The 19,835-nt window shown below is 40.8% G+C and overlaps 1 protein-coding gene across 2 annotated transcripts in view; it reads left to right on the forward strand.

Moving 5' to 3' along the window:
* Positions 1 to 19,548, forward strand: part of rnf220b (ring finger protein 220b) — a 33,351-nt gene extending 13,803 nt beyond the window's left edge. Inside the window, exons 3-16 of one of the 2 annotated variants that reach the window (XM_089000915.1) lie at positions 9,218 to 9,347; positions 10,445 to 10,487; positions 10,558 to 10,650; positions 12,299 to 12,341; positions 12,596 to 12,685; positions 14,637 to 14,680; positions 14,973 to 15,060; positions 16,400 to 16,496; positions 16,871 to 16,930; positions 17,001 to 17,062; positions 17,147 to 17,231; positions 18,030 to 18,138; positions 18,887 to 18,961; positions 19,037 to 19,548. In XM_089000915.1, the coding sequence (XP_088857041.1) occupies positions 9,218 to 9,347; positions 10,445 to 10,487; positions 10,558 to 10,650; positions 12,299 to 12,341; positions 12,596 to 12,685; positions 14,637 to 14,680; positions 14,973 to 15,060; positions 16,400 to 16,496; positions 16,871 to 16,930; positions 17,001 to 17,062; positions 17,147 to 17,231; positions 18,030 to 18,138; positions 18,887 to 18,961; positions 19,037 to 19,108 (1,091 nt within the window). In that variant the 3' untranslated portion in view covers positions 19,109 to 19,548. The remainder of the gene's footprint in view (positions 1 to 9,217; positions 9,348 to 10,444; positions 10,488 to 10,557; positions 10,651 to 12,298; positions 12,342 to 12,595; positions 12,686 to 14,636; positions 14,681 to 14,972; positions 15,061 to 16,399; positions 16,497 to 16,870; positions 16,931 to 17,000; positions 17,063 to 17,146; positions 17,232 to 18,029; positions 18,139 to 18,886; positions 18,962 to 19,036) is intronic. The other variant, XM_089000916.1, reaches the window with a different exon arrangement.
* Positions 19,549 to 19,835: the final 287 nt, after the last annotated feature.

Here is a 19,835-nt window from a genome sequence, read left to right on the forward strand (position 1 = left end):
AGCTAGAGTAGCAAAATGGATCGATGAGAGCAAGGTTCGAAATCCATGCTGAGGTATGTTGATTAGCATAACGGTTCGCTTCCCCTTCTCTCTGTACTCTTTTAGTAATACCAATCATTTAATTCATTAGCGCCTTTCCAAACTCTCAAGGTCAATTTACAGTCACAGGATAAGTTTTTCTGTGGGTGAGCAGCAGCAGCCAAAAGCACCAGCATTCACTTAACCCGGAAGTAACTTCAATAGATAGAAATCTAGCCAGCTAGCTAATAGATCACCAATATATAGTGAATAGCTAGCTAGCTAGCTAGAAATCTAATAGATAGATAGCTAAATAGCCATCCAGCCAGAAAGCTAACATAGATAATAGATAGCGAATAAATAGCAAATCGATAGCTAGCTAGGTAGCCAGCTAGATAGCTAGATAGTTGGATAGCTAGATAAATCAAAAAAGGGAACAGCAAAAAAAAAAAGAAATAAGAATAAAATCAAGAGAAAAGACAAAAATAGGTGAATTGAAAATACACCATTGATTGGGCGTGCGCCTTATAATCCGCTGCGTCTTATGCTACGGGAAATACGATCATCACAATTTGTCTTTTTATTTTAAAGAAACGGCGTGACTTTGGATGCCATGTGTTGCGGCTGTCGCCGGCTGTTAATTTGTCACTTACTTTTAAGTAATTATTTGAGTTACTCTTAAGTAAGTAAGTGGCATAGATTTAAGTAAGAAAATGACAAAAACAAAGACAATAAATACTTTGGAGCGTGTGATTAAGGCCATCATTCATGTCGGCGCCCTCTTGGTATTGATTTCTTTCTTTGGCTTTGGGAACTAGTATTATAAGTGGACATTTTTATGTATTTTGGTGGACCGTTTTGGTTGGTGAGAATCTAACCTCATTAGCAGCCACAGCAGCAGTTTAAAGTGTTTGGTGGTTCATGTAGACGAGCTTGAAGTGATCGCAGCTCCTGTGTTGACCTCACTCAGGGCGAACACAGACAAAAAGATCTATGACCGCAGGCAGCGCCGCAGGACTTTTGTTCTTCTTCTGTGTATGCTGACAGTTCATAGGGGCATATTGATTAGGAATTCACTGAGATTACACGTTAGGTGTGTGTGGAAGTGATTCAGTCATGAGTATACATGTACTGAAGCCATTGTCACTGCTAGTCCAAGTTTACAATTTCAATTTAATGCATATATCAATCGAATCTTTTATTTGGTCATTTTAATGTGAAGTTTATATGTATTTTGTGGCACTTTCAGAAACAACATATTGTAATATATATTGGGCTTTGCTTATAGTTAAGACAGTCTTTGAAGTAAATAGACAGCATAATGCTTGTGAATGTGTCATAAAATATATTTTGATCACGTTACATACGACCTCCGTGTTGGTATTATTTCTCAAAGACAAAACACAGTTGAAGCCAGAGTAACAATGAATCTTGAACGCAAACGACAGGACAATACCATTTAAGAAACAAAAGGTTGCAAAAAAAGCTCTGCTTGTTGCTATTTCTTTGTTTGGTTGGATAAAAAAATAATAATAATGTTGCTTCTATCATGAGATGACCTAATTTCTCACAACGTCCAGCTCAACCACACCTAACGTCACACTCTCGCCAATTGCGTGACGCTCTCACAAATAGTTCCAACAAAGAAATATTTGAGCATACTATCTGTAAAAGTGAACGTTAATACAGTATATTTATAAAATACTGTGCTAATACTACATGTTAATATTGCACAATTTATGAAAGAAAATATAAAAATTGAACAATATTTAATCAGCTCCTACATTCTCCAAATAACGGTGCTGTAGAAAATGTCTAGACATCTGATTATACTGAACAATTTATCTCTTTAGAATCTCCCTTTTCATAAGTAAAATAATATAATTCAGAATAGTAAAAACACTCCAAACTCAGACTTCGTGTCTGTGTCTCCAAATTTTGTGAGCTTTAATGATGTACAATAACGTTGATTTCCTGACAGAAAAGTTAATTGGGGGAATATTCAGCATCTCCACATTAAGATGCTTATTATATTCTGTAAGAGAGCTTAGTTAAATCGGGGATGATTTAAGGTCACAACTCTGTTGATCAGAAGTTTATCCCCCCACCCCACCCTAACACACACGTGCAACTCTCAATCATTTCCTGTTAAATATGCTGCATATGTGTCTTACTGGAGATAAGATCCATCATGTGTTTGGTCATCCAGGCAGACACAATAGCATCCTTTAGGAAGTGTGACTAACCCAAACACAGGCGCATCACAGAGTGCCAGGTGCATTTTCTCTTGAGGTACCAGCAGCAGTCAGCACGGTGTTTTGGACAGTATCAGATGTTATCTGATGAAGTGGCGGGTGGTGGGCCATGTGTCGGTTGAGTTCTAATGATGTCTTTCGACGAGGCCGAAAAGGCCTGAAAGCCTTCACGGGGTGGTAAACGATACCTTTCTGACATGCTGAAACATTCTGACAGGAGAGACAGATGCGGGCCATTTTGTGGTTATGCTGCCTAATACAATGTGAGTCAGTTGGATTTGGTTTCTTGGAGTATGCTGGTGCTTTTTCAGAGCTTTCAACTTACCTGTGTAGTGTTGCGTCTTTATGGCTAATATCTCCACCTGCACCACATCTTGTATGAGGGTGAGCAAAGTGTGTGAGGGATTGGTTTCGTTTGTATCGCATTTCAAGATAACTGAAGTGCAGGTACTGTTAAGCGTATACAATGACACTTTATAGGTGAGTTTGAAAAAACATCATTTGTTAGCATCTGTGATGTGCTATGATTTTGTGTTTGCTTGTAATGCTAACAATCTATTTTTTTCATGCCTGATATGATATGTTCATTTTCAAGATCCCAAATGAAAACAAAATGAATGCTTAAAGGACAACCGACGTGACTTTTTTGTTTCGTAACTGACATCAGAAAAACGTTTCATAGCATCTAAAATGATCAGATTCGCAGAATATGCTTTCTTGTTACACATCCAGTTATGTATATGAATCAAATAGTTCTGAAGAGGAGAGCATACTTGTTTGCAATCAATTAAAGAATTTATTCCGTGCCATTTTGAGGCAACATTGGGGGGAAATGTATCACCAAAAAAGAGGCAGAAAATGGCGACCAAACTCCGTGTGAGGATTAATCAGCCCGTTTTCACAGGCTGATAAATTCCTTACATGGAGCTTGGTCGCCCTCTTCTGGCAACATGACGTTTTCCGACCAAACAAGTATAGCAAAATATATAGACGTGATGGAAGGACTGCTACAATGTGTCGTTTTTTTTCGGTCAGGGGCGTTCCTTCAGTGACGTCACGTATAAACTCGTCACCAACTCAAAAACAAGACTTCCGGAATATTCAGCGCGCGTCTTGAAACGTAAAATATAGCTGTATGCGGTGGAATCTTTGTAAAATACGCTCAATAGAAGTCATTTGAAGCCATTTTACAAATTATGGACACAACTTGTCCGGAGACGTCGGTTGTCCTTTAAGGTTTTTCAAAAGGCGCTCTTTTAGTCGATAATAGCTGTACCCTCCTGTAGTAGTAACACACTTTCAAAGAATAATTGCCACTTACAGTGCCAATTTTATCCACCTGTAGGCCAGTTACTCATGAACGGAGATTAAACTTAATTTCTTATATTATTTATTTATTTATTTATTTATTCATTTATTCATTTATTTATTTATTTATGTGTCGAAGAAGGGTACACAGAACGAAGGTTGATTCCTGTCATAAGAATGTAAAAACAGAAGCAGGGGACACTCACAACTTTGTTTTAGCTCAAACAAAACATTGCATCCAATGGATTCGTTGTTTTGATACAGATTTAAAAACTGGCTCTGTGGTACAATGTGACAGGATATTTCAGAGTGAGTGGCTGTTGATGGCATCACAATGAGTGACAGGCCACTTGGTGTACAGCTCTTTCTCTTTCTACGCTCGCTTGCTTTTTTGACCCTGTCAGACTGATGGCACGGCAAATGGATCGGCAAAATCGGATGTTATTGCCTCAAGTGAGTGCTCCTTTGCATCTCACATGCCAAAAAAATGTGGAAACAAAAATGTAAGAACTTGACTGAGATGCACCTGAAGTCTGTATCTGGTTGAAGATCAACATGAATTTGTCGTGCATGAATAAAGGAGCATCATAAAATGAAATGACGTTATTTAAAATGGTGTCTTCGTTGCGTTGTTTAAAAATTGTTAACGTTAAAGTATTGTTGCTAATAAAAAAGAGTAAATACCTTTTGCCAACAAGGCACTGACTGACACAAAGGGCTTAATGCAAGATGATACTCATACTTCAAGTGTATTTTCAGGTCTCTAATTGTAGCAATGAAGAAAGCTCCGTGTCCACCTGACCAAGAATGTTCAGTGTGTGAATTCTAAAGGGTGCCATAATAATTTGATGTATGCAAAACCACTTTTTAGACCCTTTGTATGGTATATCAGCCGCAGTGTTACAAAATCTAAAGGGCAGCGAGATAGAGACTGGTGATTAGTCAATAGAATCAGTCAGTCACTCGAAAAGACAAGTTTAGTTGAGTTTTTTTTGTCCTTCAATTATGCCTTTTACGAAATGTGCTGAGACGTGATATGTCACATGTTATCATATTGGCAAATGATTTTGTTTGTTTTTGAGTTTTCCGGTCATTATTCTGTTATGTTCAGTTTAGTTTAATTTTGTGTTGTTTATTTTTTTTTTATCTGAGGAAATTCCTGCTGTAAAAATCTTCACGCTCCCGTGTAGATTTGCTGTGAGTGAGAACATAAGTAGCTTTATCTCACCGCAAATGGCTAAGGACAGCTCCTGACTTGCACTAGCTCTCACCAATCTGTAATTCACTATCACAGATCATTGAGCCATGCATCTCAATGAGGGGCCCGATTGATTGGCCAGAACAGTGCAGAGGTAGCGTTCGATCCTTCGCATACCAGTCTCGGGAAGGAAAACGTGGCCGCAGAGTCGAGCGGCCACCCAGTCCACTCTCCATCAACCACATGATTGGACTCATTCATGCCGGGCCACACCCGTACCTGATTGAACAATTGTGGTGACTAATGGAGAAGATGAGAGAGAGGAAGGGCGAGAGGGAGACTGAGATAAATTTGGCCTTGTGTGCTGATTGACCTGTGGTCAAAGAGGTTATGTCCATTGATCTGTAGGTCAGAAGAGAAAAGGGGATTTTGCCTGAGGTGCCTCAGAATGAGTCCATTTGAGCTTTAGGATTCCCATCCATTCCCACCAGGAGCTTTTTCATCATCTGATTCCAGAGGACTTGCAGCTGTTGCCTTCCATCGCATGTGGCAGCTCCACGTAAATCCCGAGAACTAGCGAGGACAAAGGCCAATCAATGAGCTACAAGAGGTTGATACGGATCTTATTAGTCAATGAATGATCATTAGAGATTTAACAAGGCATTGATTTGTGCAAGGGGCAAAGGTAGCAGCGGTTGTGGCAAGTGTCTTTAAGACATGAAATACAATAGATTGCTGGGTCGGGGATCTTTTTCAAGGGTGCTGGAAATGCGATCGAACAGAGAGGCGATTTGAGGTCAAGCAATTCTTTTGCCCTTGTTCAAACTCGTGCCAGAACTGTCACGTAATTATAAGAACACAGATATCTCGAAACACTGTGTCGAAGGCGAGCGGACGACACGTTTTCAAAGCGACTTTGAAAGTGGAGGAAATAAATGAGCTGGTAGCAGATGTCTCACTACAGGGTCCGTTATGTTGCTCATTAAATAGCAAACTTCTCAATAGGCCATTATTTCCCCAATAAAAAAACAAATGGCGGGCCGCATACTCCCCCCTCTGTTGAGCTGAGCTTTACCTCACAGACGGCAAAAAGTCCTGACTAATATCCTGCATGATGCTTTTTAAATTGGAAGCAGGCAGTCTCGTCGGGCGTGGCACAGGTGTGGCAGGAGCCAGCGGCTTTTATAGGCCTTCGTCTCCTCTGAAAGTGTGCCAAGGACTTGCCCACTTACCAACTAGTGCAGAGTTCGACACTAGGCGTTAATTGAAAATGCCCCCCTCCCGCTCCTCCAAAGCGCCGCATACCTACTGCTTATATAGAGTCTGTCTGTGCTTGTTACCGCTTTATAGAGGGGTTTCTGACGTGCTTGAAGGAATTGTTTGATGATTGCTGTAATGGTGCCGCTCGGACCGACTTGTCTCAGCACTTTAGTGCTAGTGAAAAACCCAGCTTGCGCAAAGTAAGCACCGTTTGTGCTTTGGTTGTTTGCTTGCGTGTCTCCCTCCATGCAGAGCTGTCTGTTCTGCATCGCGTCAATCAAAATTATACAGCGTCCACAGGTTTGTCGCCGGAGGAATGGGTGGGAGGGGATGGGAGGGTTAGCGTTGCTCGTCACTGTGTCTCACTCCATAGAACAGCCTTTTCATGCCCTGGCATAATGTCAGCGGGTGACGTCCCGGCCTGATGTGATGTGGCATTCACTAAAGGTCACGTTAGGCATCTTTGCTCCATCTGCATCTGCTGATGTGGCAGCCGTCATATGGGCGCTGGCATCGGCCATTACCGGGCCCCTTAGGGGGAAAGTACGTGATGCTTTTAGGATTTTTTTAGAGGGATTTTCATCTTTTTTCCTGCAGGGCTGAGTATTGGACATTGTGCATCTGTGACCCACTACACACATATAGTTTTACAAGGAGTCATGGATGTAGAGGGATGGGTTTTGGTTTACTGCATTCCAACCAGATCTTTTCCCTTTTTAATCATAGTGATTCAGGAGCGCTCCCAATAACTCAATATGAAATCTCCAACCATTGGGAGTTTGATGGAATATCATCCACCACAATTTAGTACACACTGTATGATCTTAATGTATGTTATGACTGGTCAAACCAACAAAAGCATAAATTTGACTTCAAAACCGGTCCGAAGATAACTTGCTATTTCACCTTGTTAAACATCCCCTGTTGAACGTATTTTGTTGTACGAAGCAGTTCTAGATGAAAGAGAGGATCAAAGCGTCCTTTTCACCAGTGGATAAGGGACGTCATGGTGAAATGTGCACATCTTCTACAAGCTAAATGTTTAAAGCAAACACAAAGCTGTAGCATCCATTGACGAAAGACATTGTCTCACATCTCCTGTCCCACTTAAATCTTCTTCAATTCCAAACGCGACAGTTCCACATACGCATCGACGCTCTGCACTGACACTCCTTTCTTCTCATCGCGGACTCCTTAAGTCATGGATCCCTCCAGCTGCAGACTGTCCAACAGCTCCGACCTTTCCACTGAACAAAGCGGGGCTGTGAAAATGTTGCCCATTACAGGCGCAAAAAAGCACAATCGCCTACTCTGGCGCCATCTTGGACTTCCTTAATGACAGTACCTCTGAAGATTTTGAATCTCTGTTTTAATGCCATTGTTGTACTGAACAAAATAATGCAGCTCAGAGTTGTGGCTGAGCGGTGATCTGTGTGGATAGACCTCAATATCTTTTGACCTCTGTGTAGTTAAGACGTAATCACCTGCACCTTGGTTGTCGCTACTCTAAGTAGTTCTGTATTTGTCCTTATTTGCTCTAATACTTTGTTACTCAACTATTGAGCCCATGCAATTAACATGAATTTTAGCACTTGACCAACCAGCCATTGCAATTGATCTATCCGATAGATTCTATCGCTAGACTTGTGACCATCACTAGCCATGTCTTTTCTAATGTGTGACTTAAAATGTCATCGGAATGCAGTCTTTTTTTATGAGGCACTTAAATTTTTAATGCACACATCGAAAAACTTTCTTTCAATTCCTTGCCATGAAATTTATAGGCATGACACTTGAAGCTAACAAATGAAGGCCATAGTGTATCCTCAACAGCCAAAAAAGGAGGTTCCGAACTGGCGAGACACCTCTTGGGAAGAGAAAGGAAACAATCAGAGACAAAGTGAATCCATTTGATAATACGCCCTTCAAACTGGGCAACGCCCGACTACGGCGCGCCAGCAATCCCTCCGAGCCGGTTGCTGTCATGAAGGAACCGTTTACAACCCCGCAAGCAGGTTTTACAACCTCCCGTTGTGTGTTTGAGACCCCCCAGGCTGAAGAGCGTCTGAGTCTGACTGAAACTGACAGCATTTATGTGAGCGGGTGAAGGGGGTTGGAAACGTGTAAAAAGAGTGACGGCGGTGGTGGTGAACCAACCACTGTCACTTATGCACAAGCAGCGACTCATCAAACAGACTCCAACAAAATGTACATTTAATCTGATGTTGGTGTGGACCAGAGGTGAAGGATGCCGGCCGGGTGAGGCTGCATTTGAGAGGATATTGGGCAGTGAAATCCCAAAAGTAGACCAACAAAGTACCTGAAAATCAAATCCCATTGCTCTTATCGCAACAACATTCCGAGACGTTATCTGTGCACGTAATGTGGTTATAAATTCAATTTCAGCACCGAGATTTCATTGTTTACTGATGCCGACATGTTTCGGGCGGCGGAGCGTAGAAAACGCTGCGATGTTTGATGCGTGTCGGGAAAAGTCATTTTGGCTTCCGCAAGAGGATGCAAAAATGGTGTGAAGGGAGAGGCAGGGCTACAAGGAGAACTATTACTCCACAAAGGACACTATTTTCTGTTTTCCACCCCCGTTTTACAAAGAGCATATTTTGTCCTATATAGTTATGCATCAACGGGGCACATTGTGCTCTTACGAACGCATTTTCTTTGGACAAAGTGATCATTGGCTGCTTCCTCGCCACAAAACTGTCCAATGATGCTTATTATAATCTAGTTTAAAAACAATAACCATTGGCTTACCCTCTGCTGTACAGAGATAGCAAATTAGGTACCTCCTTGCCTACTAGCGCTTTGTGACTGATGGCTTTCAGGAGTAAATCACCTCATCTACGAGGTAAAATCTTGATATAGTAGAGCTTCTCGGGATCCCAGCTGGCTGCTTATGGCAGTAATACATCAGTGGGGCCCAATGGGCCGAGCCGTCCTCCTGGGTAATGTTCCTATTGACAACCTATGATGTCGACACTGACGGCAGGGAGATACTGCGCTCTACGTGTGTGTGTGTGTGTGTGTGTGTGCGTATGTCCTCTTTCACACTCGCCGCCACTCACTGTCCGTAGGATACTTTGGTCTGAACAAGTGTCTCAAACATTTCTAATATAGGAGACGTCAAGTCAATAATGTTTTTTTTTCGATATATTTGCAGGCAGCAAGGTGAAGGTGATCTATGATGCCGCGGCTCCAGTGTGTCCAGTGTGTCAAAGTGTTCTCCGACCAGGGGAGCTGCAAGAGCATATGGAACAAGAATTAGCCAAACTCAGCGAGATTCAAATCAGGTGCCACAATACCAGCAGCCACAAAACAGTCATACTGTATACCGTTGGTGAAATGTCATCATATTCTTTTATTTATCATGAAATACCCAGATAACTTCCAGCATCAATCTATATTTCTGCTCTGTCATGATAATTTGTGCAAACAGTATTTTTATCATTAACCTGCACACCCTCGTAATTTCCGCAAGTGGTGTGCCCCATCTTCTCTGTCACCCGTGTGTTTACAATGTTTACAACCTACAACATTGTTCTCTACATATTTCATATTTCGGGCTGCAGCCTCCTGGCGGCAAATCATGCAGCTGGCAAATAATGTCCCACAAATCGTTGCTCGGAGTCTAACATGCTTGCCTGTGTACATGTTGGAAGACATAAAGCAGACCACACACACACACACACACACACACACACACGCACGCACACACACACACACACACACACACACACACACACACACACACACACACACACACACACACACACACACGCGCACGCAAGCACGCACGCGCACACACACACACACACACACACACACACACACACGCGCACACACACACACACACACACACACACACACACACACGCACACACACACACACACACACACACACACACACACACACACACACACACACACACACACGCACACACACACACACACACACACACACACACACACACACACACACACACACACACACACACACATTGCTGCCTTGACCATAAGAAGGATCTCTCCAATAAAGACATTACACTCGAAATCTGCTTAAAGACCATTTGGTGGACAGTAAGGGTTTCAAATTTAACCTGTCTCCCACAGGGACACTGTCTGTGTGGCTTTGTGTGTGTACTGTGTATGGATAAACATGACATGCTCATGTGTAAGAAAGATTGAGTAAAAGATTTGAAAGAAGGTTATGCATACTATGACAATACATGCAAATTTGGGACAGATAAAGCCGGCTATTCAAGAGATGGTGTTTATACAGTCATATTGTGTTTGTTTTGGTGCATGTTGGATTGGTGTGCATTTGTATCAGTTTCATATTGTTTATTTCCATTGGTGCTCACGTATTACTCACCTTTCTTTTCACAAGCGTCACTTCGGTGCAGCATGACCACCTCATGAGGACGCCAAAGGTAAACACTTAGACGAGACATTCTTGATTTACCTTGAATTTGTTGCTCCTGAAAGCTCTCTTTTTTTTAGTCTCTTTCATTCTCTCTGCACATCAAACGTGAAGGAGCTTCTCCGACGTCACCTCCCAGACCAGCTGATGACATCCACTCTGACCGATATCAGGTAAAATTTACGACATGTCACTCTGGTATTAGACCGACAATATATTATCTCTATAAAATAATGAAGTCAACATTAGGCATTAGGCCAGCCAGTGAGGGCATAAGCCAAAACATTCTTCTAATGATTCAGCCTCTATCCATTTTCTATAGCACTTGTCCACATTAGGGTTGCAAGTGTCCCTGAACCGGCCCAAGCTGACTTTGGATGAAAAGCAGGTTACACAATGACAAACAACCACACTTTTACATTCATGTTCACAATTTAGAGTCTCCCTCTTTTATCCTTATGGCATGTGGGAGCATGAATATATAATACTAATACTACTACTACTACTACTACTACTACTACTAAATAATAATAATAATAATAATAATAATAATAATAATAATAATACATTTTATTTTAAGCACCTTTCAAAGCTCTCAAGGACACTTTACACTCACAGGCAAGCATAAAAGCATAAAAAAATGCAATTACAAATAGAATACAATAAGTAAAATACAATTATAAATAGAAACAAGAAACAGAGCTACACAGAAAATGCAATTTTAAATAGGTGGGTTTTTAGATGGGATTTGAAGGTGGGAAGAAAATCGATGTTACGAATGTTGGGAGAAAGTGAGTTCCAGAGTTTGGGGGCAGAGCAGATGAAAGCTCTGTGCCCCATCGTGCTGATACGGGCAGGGGGGCACGCAGAGGTGGAAGGAGGAAAAAGATCTGAGGGAAGGAGAGGGAATAGAAATTTGAAGGTCAGATCGGTATGGGGGGGGGCAAGGTTATGGATAGCTTTAAATGTATAAAGAAGAATTCTATATATATATTTGAAATGTATAAAGTCGATTCTATATTTGACCGAGAGCCAGTACATGAGAGGGACAAAATGATCCAATCCATGGTCGACACACACTGCAAACTACAAAGCACAATAATACATATGTTGTTGAACAGTCATGTCACTCAAATGTATGTCTTTTTTTCCCTCTCTCTCTTTTTTTTTAAAATAAAGTACTTAATTGGATCTCACTACTTTCAGGGGTATGTAATGTTGTGGCTAAAATGTATGATCAAGAGCGTTCATTGATTTTGCAGGCATTGCTTTCAAATGTTGTGTACATTTATGCACTTAAAAAACTGCTGGTCGTTTGGGACATCATAAACCTTGTTGCTGGTCTTGATGTGGTGCCAGTGACTGAGAAATTTTATGAGCTTCGAGTTGATCACACGCCGCAGCCAACAATCACAAGTAATATGTTCACCAGTCGCTTAGCTCCTAACAAAGTAACTATAAGGAAATAGAAGAAATCAAATGCAGATGTCACCATGAGCTCACACTTCCTCTCTGGTCCAAATTGCTGGTTTGTGACTGTGCATGTTTAATTTACTCCAAATGAATAACAGGGTGATTTCATTTTTATACAAAAGATGGGAAGACAATGGAATGAAATGAACATAGGCAGATGGTACAAACACCATACAAGAAGACCTGAACAGAGATTCAAACCCCAGACCTCAGAACTTTGTGGCTTATATGCTAAATACCATAGCTATAGCTGGCTTGCTGCCAACCACCTGCAACCTTTTAAACAAAATGTGATTTGACTTCAATTACCAATCATATATTCTGACATGTTGTTTTTCCTTAATACAGACTTTTCTGCGTGTGCGGGCTAACAGACACACAAGACTAAGCGGTATGTAGATGCTCACGAAAGAAAATATTTTGTTTAATTGCTCCTGAATGGGTGCATCGAAAAAAGGGGGAAAAAGTCCATTTAGATGGCTAATCTCTATATACAGTAGTCTTCCCGTTTCCCCTTCGACATCAGCCTACAGCCCCTTGCCCTCTCCCCGCACCTCCCATGCGCCACCCCGCCAACTGGCCTAGTGCCCACACGAGCAGAGGCATCATTAACCTTTCAACTTTGACCTCTTGATATGTTAACAGTCGACGACCTCTGCTGGTGCAGGTGCTACGTTAAATCCACCCCATTACGCCCTCACAGCGCAGGAGCCCACCTCGACTGCACGCAAGCCGGTAAGACACAACGCAAATTGGATGCACTTTTTTTAATGAAAAGATAAAATTAGCATTTAATATAAATGGAAAAATGGGTTATGAAAGAAAGAATATTTATTTATACATGTGTATATTTGGATATTCAGTATATCTGTTACAAGATGCTGCATTTGTTAATTTAGTTTTCTCGATGGTGGCACTGTGCAGCACGTTGGCTTCACAGTGAAGAGGTCATGAGTTCAATACCCGGTTCCGAACTCCCTGTGTGGATATGCATCTTCTCCCTGGGCGGGCCTTCGTGGGTTTTCCCCTGGGGCTCTGGTTTCCTCCCACATTCCAAAATCATGCATGGCAGGCTTATTGAACACTGGAAAATTTTCCTTCGGAGTGAGTGTCAGAGTGACTGGTTTATATTTTGTGTGTCCTGTGATTGTCTGGCAACCAATTCAGGGTGTCCCCCGCCTAATGCCTGAAGACGTCTGGGATAGGCTCCTGCACCCCCCGCGACTCTACTGCGGATAAAGCGGTCTGAAGAATGGATGGATGGATGTTTTCTCCATCACTTTAATGTGATTTGAGTATTTTCTCACTCATTCAGAAGCAAGAGATTTCCACAATCTGGCGGCAATCCACACTTTTAGGCCTACCTTAAAGCCCAAGGGATTTCCAGAATCATAAAAATAAATAAATTCAATGACAGCGCTTTTTCAGCATCGAGCTGACTTGCCAATGCTGTCGAGGTCCGTTAGCCTTTATTGGGTTTTTAACAGGACACCATAATGAGCCTCTAAATACACGTCAGAGGAAGAAGATTGTGTTGGAGTCAATGTGTGTGAGTGAGTTGATTAATCAACCTCTCAATTTCCTTCTCTCTTGTGTTTGATGAGCTCTTTAACCCTCATTATATTTGCTGGCATAGTGCCGCTCTGGGTCACGGCCACTAGCCCTGTGAGTGTGTGTGTGTGTGTGTGTGTGCGTGTGTGCGCGTGCAGACCACACCATCGCCCAACTGTCAGAGCCACTGTAATGGAGGAATTAAGGGCCCCTAAAACCTAATGTCCCTTGCTTGCAATCTGCAGTCCGTGTGGTCCCGATGAGGAAGGAGGGGCTGCTGGTGTTCAGACATGTTAACTTTTATTTCACTGAGGAAACTGGAGGCCTTTGCCATGGTCCTACTGTATGTGATGTTTGTCTTCAGGATCTGTGTGTTTTGTAATCAAACTGACAGATCAACACGATCAGGCTCACAAGGCCACAACGGCAATATACAATATGGGCATTCAAATACCGTATTTTCCGGTGTATAAAGCACACCCAAAAGCCTTGATATTCTTGAAAATATGACCATGCGCCTTATATGCAGGTGAGCCTTATATATGAAGTAATATTGAGCCACAACAGGTCTTGCAACTACTCTCAGCAGTCACCGACTCTATTTCCGCCCCGTAGAGGAAGTAGTACATAACCCCAGCATCTCCCGTAGCGCCTTATGATGTGGTGAGCATTATATTTGAAAAAAAAATGGATCCCGGTATTAAATTTGGAAAATTTTCATGCGGCTTATATATGGAAAACGTTTGAGAATATACCATTCATTGGGGGTGCGCCTTATACACCGGTGCGCCTTATACACCGGAAAATACGGTACATTGTTGCGGTTTGATGAAAATCAAGCAACCTCAAAATTTTGCCCTTTGAATCCAAATCTCTTATATTTTATAGATGTAAAAAATCTAGTTTTCCAATTCACTGTTTACGTTTATTTCATGGAGTCTAGGTTGCGCATTCACATTTGTGGTATTTATTGATTTACGTCTTTTTTTTCCTCCCACACAGAACACAGGAAACAGTTTTATTTGTATCAAGTTCAAATTCGCAAACGAACATATTGCGAGTGAAAAGAATGTGAATTAGAACCAATGACAGCAGTCAACATGCCCTCAACTTTGTCCTTGTCTTGTGTCCTCAGTCAGGATCAGCAAAATGAAGAGAAGGAAACCAGATGACTCTCAGGTATGATTGAGTTGAAATTTTTCTTTCCCCGCCTTGTTAAAGACAGATGAAACCATACATTGTGACATTTTTATTGTCATCGGAGAGAGACAAATATCAGTGCCTTCAGATTGACACAGGACACTCTTGGCTGCCTTTGTCCATGCGGCATTAGGATCACTGTCATCTCAGCGTGTATTCATGTGAAAACACTTCACTTGTTATGAAAACGCTGCCAGAGGCTACTGGAAGCATAAAGACGATCACCCCCGTGTGTGTAAACGTCTTCTTCTTTGTGTGTGTATTGGCTTAGGAGGTTTCTGCAGACACCGCACCATCAGAGGACGAGTGGAACGAAAGGCGGAAGAAACAGATGATGTTGCTAGTCGGAGGGTTCAAAGGTAAGTGTGTGTGTGTGTTGTGCGTGTCAGTGTGTGTGTGTGAGTGTGCGTGCATGCGATGCTGTGCACTGGACGGTAATAACATGACAGAGTGGCAGTTGTTCCAAAAGCACTGAACTTTTCAATCCATATTACAGAGGACGGGCATGCCTTGAAGGTTAGCGTCCATGCAGTGAAGGGCTCTGACATGCAAACTTGTCACAAGATAGATACACTGGACGAACCCCTGTTAAAATCACATGCAAATGTTGATAAACATACCCAAGTGCCGTGTCTGATTCTGAAAACTTGTTATGGCAGCAAAGAATTGATATTTTTTTTTGTCTCTGTGTGCCATAAGATTGACTGTAAACCAATCCAAGACGTACCCCACTCTTGCCCAGTCAGCTCGGCTAGTCTTCAGCTCACTCACGACAAATGCAACAAAAATAAATACAATAAAATACATTAAATTAAATTAATTTTAATTACATTAAATCTTATTTTCCTTTCGGCTTTTCCCTTGTGGGGTCGCCACAGCGAATCAGTGAAATCAGTCAAATTGCATTTTCTGTATTCGATTGATTGTATTCTATTTATAATTGTATTTTATGTATTATTGTATCTGTGCTTGTCTGTGACTGTAAAGTGTCCTTCAGAGCTTTGAAATGCGCTTGAAATAAAATGAATTATTATTATTAGTGTCCTCCATCCAAAATATAATAAAGTAAAATAAAATACATTACAAATTAAAAAAAGAATAGAAAATCGATCATTTCACTTGTAAAAGAAACATAATTCGTTTGCAAAAAGATCAGAGCATAATTGCATACTTTGTTGAATAACCTTTGCTCTAATGACAGCGCTCAGTGTTTTTGGTGGAAGATCAGAATGTCATAAAAATTTCCCTCTCTACAGGTGCGTCCCTATTAACTCATTTACTGCCATTCCCAAATTTATTTCGGAATTGAAAAGCATAACGTGGAGTGCCAAATTTGTTTGGGTTTTGTTTTTTCTTGCGGGGTAGGGGGTCCGTCTTAAGCTTCGGTCAGACCTCTGGCAATGTTTTTCCCTCCTACGAGGGGGCAGAATGTACCTTTTGTATAGCCGTCCTCACTTTCAATGCAGATAACTCTACAACCATGTAAGCTCAAAATAAACTTTTTTTTTCTGATGAAAGAAAAGAGTCTAAGGTTTTTTTTACGCTGCATTGATTGTTTATGTAGTTCAAAAACACAATATATACTGTGGCTCCTGCAATTTGAATGAAAATGACAATAACCCTGGAATTGCAGTGGACACATAGTGTATTTGCACATCATCTGTCAGTGAATGGGTTAATGTAAACATTTGTCTCCAGGTTCAATGTTGGTGAGCAGCACATCGAAAGAAAGTCGGGACAGCGACGCAGACCTCGACGTGGATGGAGACGACACCTTAGAGTATGGCCGAGCACAGTATCCTTTAAATCTTCAAATGTGTTTTGAAATGGAGGAAAACATGTCTTTAAGATTAAAAGAATACACGAAACCTCCCGATAATTATCATTTTCTCCAAAGTGAGTCACAACATCCTTATCTTTGCCTTTTAAACCCTGACAGGAAAATATTATAATAAATGAATATAATTCAATTTTAAATATGAATCTAAGAATTTCGTAGTCACACATTATGGATTGAGGAATGGTCCTCCACAAAAAGTGTGCGTAAAATGGCTGACTCATTCTTAAATAATCCTAGCAAAGTAGAAATTCAAGTACATTTCTGACAGATAATAAATTTCCATTCACGTTTTTGAGATGTTTTTTCTCCCTCCTTAGCTTTCATTGTAGATACACAGAGACTGATGTGATCATGTGCTGTGGGGAAAACAGCAAGGACACAACAACAAAGTATGTCTCTTTCAAAGCATAATTGATTTTGAAAATCATGTGATTTTCATGTTTCCTTGTTCTTATGTAGCAGTGTCGGAACATTGTCTGACTCTGGAGTCCACCAGGAAACGTCCAAATGGTCAAATGATGGTATGGTGACCTAACAGGAATTACAATTTGAAGTCGTCGGTTGCTTCTTATGTTGTACTTTTATGTTGATTCTCATCCATGCAGAGAATCCGTCCACCAGCAGCGGAGATAAAGTAGATGGAAGCATACCTGTCCTCCTCAAAACCTGCCAAGACGATGACGTGGACATGTAAGCTCAAAATTATTTGTATTTCTAGGCATCATCCTGTCAAATGTGTGCTCTGACAATTATTTAGTTAGAATTACGACTAAAAATGTAATGTAAAAAATGTGGCTGTGGTAGCATTATGTATCCACTCAGTGGAGTTACACTAAAAGGAATACAATACAATACAGCTTTATTAAAAAGTCTGTTCACAACCACTGCAGCTGTAACAAAACATTGGACAAAACATTTATCATACATACTACATCCAATAAATCAAAATATGAACCCCTATATAAGGCACATCGGCTTATTAGGCGCACTTTCCGCTTTTATGATGTCAAACAAGTGATGCAAAAGTATTAAGAAATGTCTCAAAGCTATCGACTCATGATACAGCTTCTCTTTTTGTATAAAATCCCTCACATCAGGTGTACATTGATACATTATGAAATCCCGCAAAAATAAGATGGCTGCCACCAACTACATTTAGATCAACTTCAAACGTCATATATTAAAAAAAGAAGGAAACATAGACAGCAAAGGTCTGTCAGTTTGTTCCGTATTAATGCAAAGTTTCACATCCCCACCACCGGCAAACATTGCATCACCACACAGCACCCCCTCCATCTCTCAGCCGATGATAAATGACAGTGCACGCCGCCAATGTCATTGCTGCTAAATTTCATGCGCACATCCTTGTTGCCCGGGAAATAATTTGATATGTCTTCCATTTATAAATGACGATACAGTGTCAAAATCATGGTCGTGTGTGTGTGTGTGCGTGTGTGTGCGTGTGTGTACGTGTATGTGTGCGTGAAGGCTCTCAGAAGACTCTGCGCTGACATCCCTAGATACTCTTAAAGCTCGGATACGGGATTTGGAGAAACAGTTGTGTAAAGGAGACAGATTTAAATGCCTCATCTGCATGGTGAGTGTATATCTTCATTTTGGCACGCTTGTTGAGAGGGAAGCGACTTTATGTTCTGAATTGGAGGGAAAATGTATTTACATTTTATAGAATATCTTTTGTTGCTGACCAATCAAAATGTGTCAGATTTCTTTGATATGTCATTTATACTCCAAATAGTAAAACATAAGTACAATTTTGAAAATGTACATGGTTGCTTTGACAAAGTATGTACATTGGCGAGTATATACGGTTATATACGTTTTCATTAGTTTCTTTTATTTACATTTTAATTTCATATATATATATATATATATATATATATATATATATATATATATATATATATATATATATATATATATATATGCAAGACGTCTTGGCGTGACGTCACGAACTGGGGGCGGGACTTTCTGAACATGCCCAATTCGCAGCCCAATTTTTTTGCAGATTTTGGACACTTTAAGTCATTTTTATTGGTGTTTTGCATTTTAATAAAAATATCATACTGCGTGTTTTGGGTATTTTAGATGCTACAAAACGTTTTTCTGATGTCAGTTAATAAACAAAAAAGTGACGTCGGTTGTCCCTTAAATCTGTGAAAAGTAATTAGCCAATCTGTCATAGAAAAATTTTATTAGACACCTCAATGAACATCCACATAACTTGCACCAAGTTAAATCGCAGTAGAAAAAGGTTTCTTACCGACATCTAGTGGTGAGATTTGTCATTACAAATGTCAAATATTAACCTGTGTTTTATCCTCAAGGACACTTATTCAAACCCGCTCACTTCCATCCAGTGCTGGCATGTTCACTGTGAAGAGTGTTGGCTCCGAACATTGGTATGTATAGTCCCTGAAAAAATAAAAACATGAAAAAATTAAATGAGGTGATGATCGTATGTTTTTCTTCATTAGGGAGCAAAGAAGCTGTGCCCTCAATGCAACACCATTACATCGCCTGGCGACCTGCGGAGGGTCTATTTGTGACGCCAAGCCCATTACAAGGGGGGGGGGGGGACTTGTGATCAGCTGGCCTGACTCCCTCCCCCCCTTCCCAATCTCTCCTTAACTCGGACCTACTTTTTAGTTATTGCATCCATTCCAAAAAAATAAATAAGAAAGAAATTACAGATTTTTGGGAGAATAGCTCCAAAGTGACATTTAACATGAGCGATTCAAAATGTCTGCAAATTATTTCGTGTAAACACCCAAATAACACTATTTGGGGTAATATTTATCAACTTTCTCACATTTTTTTTTTGCTTTCTTAAAGCACATGTAAATATTTTTTTTGTGTTTGGATTGGTGTTTGTACATGAAGTTTATGAGAACAATCTGACTGTATTTACTGTACAGCATTTGTCTTAATGTTTGGCTCCATCTCTTCTTCTCATACCTCCTCACTTTTCGTCGTTATCGTTACTATAATAAAAATTGTGGCCAAAAGGAACATCGGAGTTCATTTTCAAAGTTCCAAGCTGTGTTGAGTCGATGTGTCGACCTTAAGAAGTGGGTCACTCCGGGATTAGCCTAGTCAAGGCCAGGCATGACTCAATCGTGGCCTCCGTAATTCTGTGCTTTTTATTCTGAAAGATTACAAAGATGACAACACATCAAGGACACTTCACACCTTGGGAAATATCTGCTCATTATTAAGATGAGTTGAATCACTTTAATTCTTCACATCAGCCCAACGGAGACAGTAGAGCCACTT

Source organism: Hippocampus bargibanti, linkage group LG07 (genome assembly GCF_051943395.1).
Source record: "Hippocampus bargibanti isolate YZ-2025 linkage group LG07, ASM5194339v1, whole genome shotgun sequence".
Taxonomy (NCBI): Eukaryota; Metazoa; Chordata; class Actinopteri; order Syngnathiformes; family Syngnathidae; genus Hippocampus; species Hippocampus bargibanti.